The sequence below is a fragment of the Phaseolus vulgaris genome, chromosome 1, assembly GCF_000499845.2.
Source record: "Phaseolus vulgaris cultivar G19833 chromosome 1, P. vulgaris v2.0, whole genome shotgun sequence".
In the NCBI taxonomy this organism is placed as follows: domain Eukaryota; kingdom Viridiplantae; phylum Streptophyta; class Magnoliopsida; order Fabales; family Fabaceae; genus Phaseolus; species Phaseolus vulgaris.
Window position 1 is genome coordinate 46,971,821 of NC_023759.2, and position 12,189 is coordinate 46,984,009.

At 30.0% G+C, this 12,189-nt stretch overlaps 2 protein-coding genes across 2 annotated transcripts; one reads left to right on the top strand and one right to left on the bottom strand.

Moving 5' to 3' along the window:
- Nucleotides 1-593: 593 nt before the first annotated feature.
- On the bottom strand, nucleotides 594-1,641 carry LOC137816241 (uncharacterized). The gene has a single exon (XM_068619317.1). It carries the CDS (start codon nucleotides 1,531-1,533, stop codon nucleotides 649-651), a length of 885 nt encoding a protein of 294 aa, XP_068475418.1. The 5' UTR covers nucleotides 1,534-1,641; the 3' UTR covers nucleotides 594-648.
- Nucleotides 1,642-5,541: 3,900 nt separating this feature from the next.
- Nucleotides 5,542-7,416, top strand: LOC137814793 (probable WRKY transcription factor 69). Its single transcript, XM_068617701.1, has 3 exons — nucleotides 5,542-5,861; nucleotides 5,971-6,108; nucleotides 6,571-7,416. The coding sequence occupies exons 1-3, from the start codon at nucleotides 5,773-5,775 to the stop codon at nucleotides 7,127-7,129; spliced, it is 786 nt and encodes a 261-aa protein (XP_068473802.1). The 5' UTR covers nucleotides 5,542-5,772; the 3' UTR covers nucleotides 7,130-7,416.
- Nucleotides 7,417-12,189: the final 4,773 nt, after the last annotated feature.

The window sequence follows — 12,189 nt, forward strand, 5'->3', positions numbered from 1 at the left end:
AAAAAAAATAATAAATTTAGGATATTAAAATATAAAAGGTTATTATTTTATTATTAAATATTTAATTCTAAAAATATTTTCTAAAATTGAAATGAATATTAAAAGAAGTGAGGTATAATTAAGGGTTATTATTATTTTCATAAACTAAAACGTTATACGTATTCTTACCATATGTGAATATTAATTTAGACTAATCATACAAATATTTGAAACCATGCAATAATTTGTTGCGGAGTCGAGCATAGGATGGGAAATTACTCAAATAAGCCAATTGAGAAAGGTTTTAGAAAAAAATAAACACTCCCATAAATTTCAGCCAACACAACCAAAATGTGATGGGCTAATCTTTGGGCCTCTGTTACGTTTCAAATACAAACATTGGGCCCCATCAGCGATGGACCAAATTCTGCTTCTATCTACATGGGCTGATCTTTTTGATTGGATATAACTTCCAGATTCTATAATCAGTTTTTTTTTAAAAGTACATCCTGAATTATGAAATCGGAATGTATTTTGTATTTGTGAATAGTTTATGGATTATGGAATTCAAAATATATTTGTTTAAAAGAAAAAAATATATCGAATTTGGAGAATTTAATCTTGATAAGGTCCCGTATGTAAATCATAAAATATCTGTTATAAAGAAAATTACAAGTTATCATCAATCTCACAATGTTCCACCTTGGAGATTGTTGCATTTCTTCTCCACAGAAAAATTGTGGCCATCTCTATAAGACCCCTTATAACCTTTACCATCCCAATTGTGACAGTAAGATTGTAGAGCCACCACCCAACAAACTCACTCACTCTCACATCCATCAATTGCTCTTTCTTCGCCTCAACCATTACCACCAAACTCTCCACATCCTCCCTCAACCTCCACCACCACAACCCACCCAAGCTCGCCGCCACCACCGCCCTCTCCACCAATCTAACTTCCCTCTCAACACCAAACACCGTGTCATCCACCACAGGCCTCACCACCATCCTCGCCCAAACCTGCGTCGTCTGGTGCAACCCCACGAGGAAAACCACTCTGCTTAAAAAGCTCCTCTCAACGCCAAAGCTGGACTCATCGGAGTCATATAACCCCACCTCAATACTCCCCTCAATTCCCAAACCAACACAAACTTGGAACGTGCAAAGGAGAATCCACGCAGTGTAGAGACGAGGTTGAACAACAGTACTAGATGGTGATGAAGGGTCTCTCAAAGTGATGATTTTTCCCGTCAAAACGTGGATGAACGAAGCCATGCTAAAAAGGGAGACGAGAACGTAGAGAATGAGAGGGTTGATGTGAAGGGCGAGTGTTAAAGCATAGGGAAAGTGGTGTGGTGAATGGTACCAGGTGAGGGTTTGGAGATAGTATTGTGCATCGGAGAATTTGGCTAGTAGCAGAAAGGAAAGAGGTAAGAGGAGGGTGAGGATAGTGAAGGTGAAGATGTAGAAGATCTCTTTTGGGGTTATGCCCTTCAAGAGATCTTTGGTTTTCTGCTGCAAACTACTCGTAGCAACCATGACCAGTGTTTGCATTGCAACAAACCAAACACCACCTAGGAATCAGTTCAACATTGAGGTGTGTCTCTAATATACGTGACTTAGCAACTATAGTTGCTGGAAAAGGAAAAGGTGGTTGCCACGTCTGTTGTCCGTTCAGTTGACATTTTATATGACAATGTCCTAGAATCTTGTTGGAAAATATATATAAATGTGAAAATCTATGATTGTAGGTTGATAGATGGAGACCAATATAAAAACTTCATAATTCTTCTTTTTTATATCTTTTTGCGCGTTGGTTTGGCTCCTAATTCCACGGATAAAGGAATCAGCCATTTTGCTACAAAAGATGAAGAAAGGTGAAGAGTGGTTGTTGGAGGGGATTATTTGTTTGAAAAAATTTCTTTAACACCTAAAATGTAAAACACTTAGATTTGATAAACCATTATAATAATATTTTAAATTAAAAATAATTGGTCCTACTAAGGAGATGGACCTAAAAAACTACTGAAGTCTTCTTCTCCTTCCTTCAGTTGGTCAGGTTGTTGGGTGATGAACTGGAATTCTTCTCGTCCTCCTGCTTCTCCTTCAGTACTCGCCCGGATGGTGGGATACCTGCGAAGGCACTTCGACGCTCAAGTCAGTAAAGCGGGTGATGGCGTTCTAGCAGGTGAACAGTAATAAATGACGTACCTTACTCCTTGGGATGCGTGCTATTTATATTATTCTAGGCCTACCTTGTTGGGCCCGTTTATCAGAGTGGATACCGCTTAGGGTTGTATTACCTAATTCTTAATGACGGATTAACTTTATTGACCTTGGTTTGAGCTTTAACGGTAATATGGGTCGGCCGTCGGTCAGGATTCCATGGTCTCAGTTGTCTCGGCCAAGTCTCTAAGGTCTTTCTCTGGTCTCAATCGAGTAGGTCGTCGGCCTCGTCCTCTCAGCCAAGTCTTAGGTCTCAGCCAAGGTTCTCTGGTTTCAGTTAGATAAATCAGGTCTCAGACAGCTAGGTGGGTCTCGGTTAGGGAGACCAAGGATCAGGTGTTGTCCATGTCGGTACAATAATTAAAATATTAATTTATTAGAATGTAAAATGTATATTTTGTACGTGTGGTGTCCTATTTCTTTCTCAGTCTATTTCTTGTTTGGGAGAAGAGGTGAGAAGAGGTTATGGTTTGGTTAATCGTTTATTAAAACCCCACTACATAAATTGGACACTCTTTTCCAAGTAGTGTTGCTAGGCCACCTAATCAAAATATTCCACCAAATTCCAATGGCTCTTTGGAAAATGAGAGAAAGAGGAGCAAGGTTCCAATCCAAGTGTCAAAACTATGCATATAGCCCTATACTAGAATGGAACCCCTTTTCTTTATATTGTTGTTAGCATTTTAAAACACAGATATTTATATCCTTAATAAAAAAACATTTAAAATAATAATATGATCATGAAATAGCAATAGAAATTAAAAAAAAAATCTTTGATAAAGTAAATTATCAAACATTAGAATGTGACAATGAATCAAATTTATACTCGTTAAGGTCGACCTACAGGTAGAAAGTTGGAATGGATATATAAGATCTTAAGTTTTATTTTCACTGTTGTTATTGTATATAAAAATAATCAAAATTATAATATATTCATTTATGTTTATGTATTATTTCGCCATATCTATTATAAAAATTAACAAATTTACCTCATGTTGATTTTTTTATTAGAAATAAATCAGTTTTTTTTAAATATATTAATACATTAGTGGATAATGTAATGTTTTCATTCGTTATGAATTATGATATAAATATGAAATCTTCGATGCCATGGCATTTCTTTTGTTTGAAACTCTGGTATGTTATAAACTCAATAAATCAATAAAAATATTGATTAAAAACTGTTACAGCTAAATTGAAAATTCCAATAAATTTCAAGAAAGAGGTTCATGAAAATGGTCAAAATTGCAGTAAAAGAGAGAGTGTCAAAACAATAACTGTAAATACAGAGAAGTTCGGAGAAAGAACGAGGAGAAACTTTGAAAGAGAGAAAAGATGAGTGGAAGAGGGTTTCATTAATCAATCTTTGAAAATGTACAGTGTATTGTGTTTAGAGAAGGTAAAAAAATGTAGGCACTAGTAAGTGTCCAAAGGGCCCAAAAACAGAAAACAGAAAAATAGAATAGCAGCAGTAACAGAATAATATTCTAATACAAATAGAGTAACAGAATGGTATTTTAACAGAGGTTTCATTTTGATTTCAAAAATCTTTTTCTAAAAACTCAAACTGTCATTTAAAAACTGTAGAAAGCAATCATTTTTAAATTATGGATTGTCACTCTAACATAAATATGTTATAAGTATTTTTTTATAAATAATTTTTTCATTTCTCAAAAAAAAAAAATTAACTGTTTCATACCACGATTACATGTCTAATTTTTTTCAAAGACTTGTTGCTATCACTCAAATATGAGATTAGTGTAATCAATCAACTAGTTTTTAGGGTTATTGTTTTCATTAACATTAATTAAGTGTAAAAAAAGTATGGGATCATAACTAAAACGACTTTGGGTCTACAGGACTTAGATTAACTGTTCATCCCAGTAGAGCAACCAATTCAGATAGTATAAATAGATATATATTCTAAAGTAAATGGTAACGACCTTTGAAAACATATAAATTATTTTTTTTCTTAAAACTTCGAAATATATTGATTGGCATTCCGTCAAAGATAAAAAAATAAAGAGAGATGAATAGAGACCACGCTTCCGATAATCACATAAATTAATTCGAGAAGAGTTTATTCAAACAATAAATTAAACAATATTTTATTCAATATTTTTAAGTTCAATTCACTCATCCAAACTAAAGGAAAAAAAGAAAGTTTAAATCTTGTTTAAACTATATTACATTTTTTTCAAAAGACAAATATAATTGAAAGAGAATGATTTATTTTCTCAGGTACATTAATATATATATATATATATATATATATATATATATTTATTTATTTTTATTTTTTTTAAATAGAAGCTAAAGCTACATACAATTTGTTGCATATAGATCAGTATAGATAAAAATAACTATAAACAGTGATATCTAGAGATTATATACAATTGGCTGTACAGAGATTATAGTATAGAACTAAATATGAACATTGTACATAACTATATATATTAAGGTATCACAATCCATAGCTATGTATTTCTATATTAATCTTTAAGCAACTATTTGTACATAACCTTTAACTATTCATTTTGGCTAAATAGTATAATGTATTTTCATATCAAACATAACATTTAAGAAGGATTATGTTAAATTATTAAGTTTATCATTTTAGCTGGCTATTATTTATGTCTGAATAATTTAAAAATATGCTTGAGTAATTTAAGATTATGTTTAAATGAAATAAAAGTTATTCGATTAGCAGAATAAAATATTGTTTTATATTTTCGAACAATAGACTCATCCATAGACTTAACCAAAAAAAACTCCTCATATAATATTTTGATTCGTAGCCATGTTTTAAAATAAAATTATAAAAAAATAAAATTTAAAATTGACTATTAATGAAAGAGATATCTTGCATTATAAAAAACTAAATGACAATTACATAACAAATACTATACAAAATAGTAAATTGTAGATTGATGCACACAATATTCACACATAAAGATAAGAAGAGGCTTAGAAAAACGTTAATAAGATAGTACTCCACTGGAGAGTAATTAAAAAAAATGTTGAATATTGGTATAAGCAAAAGGAGGGTGAAATTATTATTTTGATCCTTTTAAAGAGAAAAATGGCGAGAAGGGTAAAATGGAATATTTCTTAAAGTAAATGTGAGTGTTTGGAATGGTAGTGTAGCAGTAACAGAACAGAAGATGGTTTTAGTATGTGATCGAATGAAAGTTGGGAATGGCATGTGTTCCTGAGGAATTGGATTTCTTTTTTGGTTTGACATAGGAAATGAATTCCACGTGGCAGTGATGAAATTTTGTCCTAAAAAATATCTCTTTATTTGAAGGCTGCTTATTAATAGTATATTGGAAGGTGGGGTTGCTGGGGGCTGCGCTGTTACTCATATGTGCAACTTCTTCATAACTTTATATTAAATGAGTGAAAAGAAAGAGAGAAAGCAACTTGCAGGCTTTGCCATTATCTCTTAACCTGTCCTTCTTCCTACTACTATACTATTTTTTCTCTCTCTAATCACTCATCTTCTTCCCTCTCAAAACCACCATTTCTCAGACCAAGTTTGCACCAAAACAACACAGATACATAGCTATGGACACTGATGCTAATGCCTCCCCCCAACCTGAGTCAGAGCCATCTTCAGAGCTCAAATCATCAGAGACTCAAACATCAAAGAAAAGGTAGGTGAAATGCTTGCTTAAGAAAATAAAAGCAGATAAGAGATTTTTCTTTTCTAGTTTTGGTAAAGTGCTGCTTGGAAGTTTTATGCTTGAGTCCTGCATGTGACAGGAAAATGGTTGAGAAAACAGTTGTGGCAGTGAGGATTGGAGAGAATGTTGGCAAGCTCAAGAATGAAGGGCTACCTTCGGATTTTTGGTCTTGGAGGAAATATGGACAAAAACCAATCAAAGGGTCTCCATATCCAAGGTGTTCATTATTCTTTCTACTACAAAATGATTTCTTGATCCATATGGACCCATATACAGTCTTTACTTGTCCTTCTTCCTGATTCCCCACCCATATAAAGATTATAATTCTTAAAAGAATGAATGAAGTGATCAATTTAGTAGCTGTACCTTTTGGCTCTTGTTTCTTGTTACCTTTCATTGCATTATGGTCAAATTGAATAACTTGGTTGGTATATCCACATGACTAGATTCACATTTTCGAACCCTGAGACTCAAGAGGCATGCAAATCTGTTTATTTTCTTTTTACTTTCGCACTAGTTATTTTGAAAACAAGCTAATTTACCTTTAGTGACATGAATCAACTAATGTTATTGGTTTTGAATTCGGCTGGTAATTGTATTTCGTAATTAAAATGCTAAATACGTTTATCTGCTAAATTTTTGGTAGATCTATAAGTTTGGTTTTGCCACAATTATGCAGGGGCTATTACAAGTGCAGCACATCCAAAGGTTGTTCAGCCAAAAAGCAAGTAGAGAGATGCAGAACAGATGCTTCAACGCTCATCATCACATACACCTCTGCGCATAACCATCCATGCCCCACCACCACCACCACCACAAATTCACCCCAGCAACCAAAAGAATCCGAATCCGAAACCACCCAAGACCTCTCAGCTACCTCAAAGGAGGAAGATCCAGAACATATAGAAGAAGAGCAAAGGGATAATAATAATAATAAGCCCAGTGATGAAGAAAAATTTCTTTACTTGCAATCTCCAATACGATGCTCCCAAGACATAGAAATGGAACAAGAAGACCCTTTCAAGCTAAACACGGAGAAAAGCCATGAAAGAATAGATCTCCTCTTGGAGGAGGAAGAAGAGCCCCTTTGTTATGCACAAGTCAAGAACTTGTCTGCTTCCAAAAATGAAGAACTTGATTTTTTCGACGAGCTTGAGGAGTTGCCCATGTCTTCATCTTTCTTGCCCTTCACGAGGAGCATTTTTTCCGATGAAAGGATTCCCGTTGCCCCTTTTTGATTCAAGTGTTGTTTTGGTGTTTGCTTGGTCGCTAGTGTATCTATTGTTTTCTCCCATGTTACATATCCATTTCATCCACTTCTTTCAATTCAGAATTTTTCTTATCTTCTGTATCCTTTATTCACATCACATACTGTTACTGTTACTGAAGAATAGCGGTTCACAACTAAGCATTGTTCATCACTTTGGCACGAGCAGGGTTAGTGTTTAGACAAAAACCATCAGTTCCTGTAGTTAAACAATAATGGTTTGGCACAATCAATGCTATATAGTTATTTCTCTATTAAGTTTTTTTATACTATGCATCTAGTAGGTACAACAAAATAATTATCTATTCTATCTTATTTTTCTTATTGGATATCAATTCTTTGTGCATGTAATATATTTATTTTAGTTTATCTGGTGCTCCTGCAAAATTTAGAAAAGCAAGTTGCATATAATTAATGAAGCAACCACGTGAATGAAACTTGGGTGAATTTAGATGTTGAGGAGTGGGGCATTTGTAGCATGGAAAGTGAGAAGGTGTTTATTTTTTTTGTTGGGTGCCCCCCATTTGATGGAAGTAGTGAGATGCTTTTGATTTGTTTATTTGTGTGTTTTGGTATGATGAATGTTGAGTGGTTCATTTGGTGGAACAGTTATGAGTGGCACACCCTTTTGGCAGTACTAAGATGGATGGAGAAATATGGTTGGAAAAGGTGTATTGTACTCAACTTTATATCCTCCAAAAGGTGAAACTTCCATTGCACAAAATGCCAAATTCCCATGCCTTTTTTATTAAGCTCCTTCTCATCTGATCTTGTGTGTGTGCTTTCACTCACCCACAAATCTAGGGATGAAATTCATTAATTATCTATTTTTGTTTAATGCCTTCATTAAAACCTATTTTCATTTTGGAAAATGATTTTTTTGACACTATTGCTCCACCCTACACCCCACTAAATATTAATATTTTAATTCTTTTAATTTTAAAAATTATTTAAACATTTTGCCTTTTATCTATATTTTCATTAAAAACATTGTTTTATATTTTTTAATTTTTTATTATAAATATTAATATTTTGTTGTGGGGATAAATGGAGCAGGTGTCAAAATATCATTACTCTTTCAGTTTTTATGTTTTTTTATGTTATAGTTTGTTTGATTAGATTTAGTCTGTATAAAGAAAAGTTAGACCTAAAAGTCATAACTATCTAAAAACATTATTATTTACACTTTTTTGTTTAAAAATGTTTTTAAATTATGTGTGTCAGAAGAAATTAAAATATTAATTAAGAATTTAAATGTGGAGTCATGAGTTCTCACACTCTGTAAATTTATCATAAAGATCAGTAAGATAACAATATATAAAAAATTCACAAATTTACTTAAATTTTTGGTTAAAAGTGATATATAATTCGTTCATATATCAGAACTCATTATATTCACATATCTCTCCGTCCACTAAAAAAAAACCAACATTCATTAAAAAATATATGTTTTTTTTTACTTGAGTTTCAATGAAAACGATGTATTTTTCGATTAATAAAAGCAAATATATTTTTAGTTCATCAATACAAATTACAAATACATATACTTTTTAAAGATTAAACAAACAAGGGATAACACAGTTTAATTTCTATGTAACAAATCTTACACTCTCAGTTAATAAAAAGTTATTATTTTAAAAATTATTATTATAAGAATTAACAAAGTTATCATAAGTGGTATTTTTTTATTGAATAATAGTGTAAAAATATTTACCTTGTCAATTCATATATTTATTCTAAAACAAAAATGTAATATTTTTAAAGAAAATATATATATTAAATAAAAAAGATTTGTGTGTACAATTTGAAATTTTGTAAATCAAGGTATAACTAAAATATGAGACACACATATATATATATAACAATAATCATAATCTCAAAATATATTTTAAATTATAATAGAATTACTACTTCATAAATTAATCGGAATAATAAAATGTTATCTTTTTAATAATTGCAAATGTAAAGGTTTAGGGTTTAGGGTTTAGGGTTTAGGGTTTAGGGTTTAGGGTTTAGGGTCGAGGATTAAAAACAGCAAAACAGTTTTTATAATCAAATGTTTTTTAAAATGATCATAATTAAAAAAACGTATTATCAAAAATGAAATATACTTTAATATTAAATCTTCTAATTAAACGGTATGATGAAAGGTATGTATCAGTAGTATGTAGATGTGAAATACAAGTCCGTGTATAATAAAAAAGTATGTATAATTATTATGAAGGGAAAGAAGTGTAGAGTTAAAGGAATGATGAAGAGTTTAGTGAGTCATGCAGAAAAAAAAAAGAAAAAAATATTCTCTTTATTCGGTAATATAGAAAGTAGAAAAAAAAATAAGTGATTGTTTATTGATTTCCATATGTTTAAGCTTTTACTCATATATGCATAGAGAAAAAAATAAGTGGTAAAGAAAATTGATGTTTAAAAAAAATATTTGTTCACACCAAATGTATTGGTAACTTTAATTAATTAAGTTTATTTATTTATTTATTATTTTAAATATAACAAATTTAATTTATTTTCTTAATAAATATACTTATTACTTTATTTTCTTTTTTTCTTTCTCTTTCTAGTACTTTTGTTTGTGAAAAATAATTCGATAAAATTTTGTCTTTTTAAGTTTCATAAACCGTTTGACATTGTTATATTATCTCATTCTCATAGCGTCTACTAAAATATGACCTATTTTATGAAATCATCTAGTGATTATTCTCTTTTAAAACGAAAAACACTATTCATGTATTTTATTCAGTAGTTTCAGAGAGACATAAGTTATAACATTAAGTTGTAATATCTATGTTACTGCAAATTCTCTATTAATGAATGTTGAAATCCTTTCTCATTTATCGTTTACCTTATTATTGATTAGAATATATATATATATATATATATATATATATATATATATATATAATAAAAAGAAAAGAGAATTTATTAAAACAACAATCATTTAAAAGTTTGGGATGATTAGTGATTATATTGATTTTTAAACTAGTTATTAATGCACCTAACTCTATATTTTATTTTTAAAGTTATTTAATTTAATTTCACTACACTGTTAACATATTTTTACACTAACAGTAAATTATGTGTCTGTGTGTTTCATGATTTACCTTTTTTGATTGATTGCTGAACCCTAAAGTACTACATTAAAGATTATGTTTTGTTTATGAATAACTACTGCATCAAACATTGTGTATACGTAACTAATCTAACCTAATCGTTTTCTCTTGTTTGATTATCTTATCTCATAACTTTAATATCCAAATACACGAACAAGCACAGAAAAGGTGACGGTTGCCTTATATCTTATGTAACAATTAGTAAAGAAATATCTGTTAACTTTTTTTATACATTATCTTGTTACAACTATCCTATCCTTAAAATTTAAATAAGTATTTTTATTACGGTACTATTATATATTACTGTATATTGTATTTGGATTAAAGTAAATAATAATTATTATTATTTCATATAAAAGAGGGATAGAATTAGTTATTAAATGATAATTATTTTTTTAATTATGTTAGTTGATTTTTTATTACTATAAAAAAGATGTAGATAACGCCTACATATCTTCGAATCTCTGTATGAGGTAATGCAATGGCTGAGAGTTTATCCAATACCGAGGGAATCCAAATCCTAGACCTGCACGAATCCAATAAAACACACGTGCACGGTTACATTCCACTTATAGATAAACATACACCCAATCACACACGTGAGACAACTTCACTCAGAAAATATTTCTTTGAATAATTATGTTCATAATTTTTAAATAATAATAGAATATACATTTTTTCTATAGATTAAAATTAACTTATTGTTTATTAAAAAATTAATTATGTATTTTTCTTTTTTAAAATACGTATTAAAAAGGTTATTCATACAAATCCTTAATTAGATAGCAATTAGTTGTTAATATTATCCTCAAATTTATTTATTCCCTAGTACCACTAGTAACGTGGACAACTGTAAAAATTAAAAAATAAAGTGGAAACCTGATATACAGCACATTTGACTGGTAATTTTTTATTAGTTAAAGTTTATTAGAAACAAAAAATTATAAGATTCCTACCGTTTTTGTGATTTCTAGCACCTTTTAATTAATAATAAGATTTAATTAAATTTTAAGTCCATCTTAAATTTAAGTATTTTTAATATTGAATCGTTATTATATATTTTTTGTTCTATTGAGTATTCAACTTTTTATTTTTTCAATTGAATATCTATCATTTAATTTTTTGTTAACTTACTAATGTAATTATTATCTTATCCCTCATCTTGTTTATTTATAAAATCTCACATTTTTTTACAAGTAAACAAAATGATTTATAAAATCTCAAATTTATTTATTGATAAGTAAACAAAATGATTTATAAAATCTCAAATCTATTTATTGATAAGTAAACAAAATGATAAGAGAAAATAATAGTCATACTATCTAATTAACGAGAAAAAAAATAAAGAACGGGAACTCAATTGAAAATATAAAAATTTGGAGTTTCTAATAGAACAAAAAAATTAATAAAAACTTAATTAAAAATACATAATTTTATGTATAACTTAAAACTTAATAAGTATATTATAAAAATGTGATATTTAAAAAAAAATAAAAATCTGATGTTACTTGGCTAGTGTGGTTTGGAAGTCACCTGATTTCGTCTCCACTAGTGAGAAAATCATATTGCATGATACATGAATGCCAACAGAATAAAAATGCTTAATTATGGTAGAGAGGGAGAAAAAAAGTTTAGAAAATAAAATTAGGTGTTTAAATGTTTAGTAGAGCAAACATAGATAAGAATTTCCCGTTTCTTATATTCTTTTTCTTTACCAAACACAATACCAATCACTCCATAAGAGTGGAGGGAAGGGGGGTCTTCTCTTTTACCACATGGATGCATGTTCTCACGAAAAATTGAAACTAGACTGGGCAACCTAAAAGATCATTCTTATTCAACATTATGCAATAGTCTGCAATGGTTGGAGAGCTGGGAGGATTGATAATGACACCGTCTCCGAGTCCAT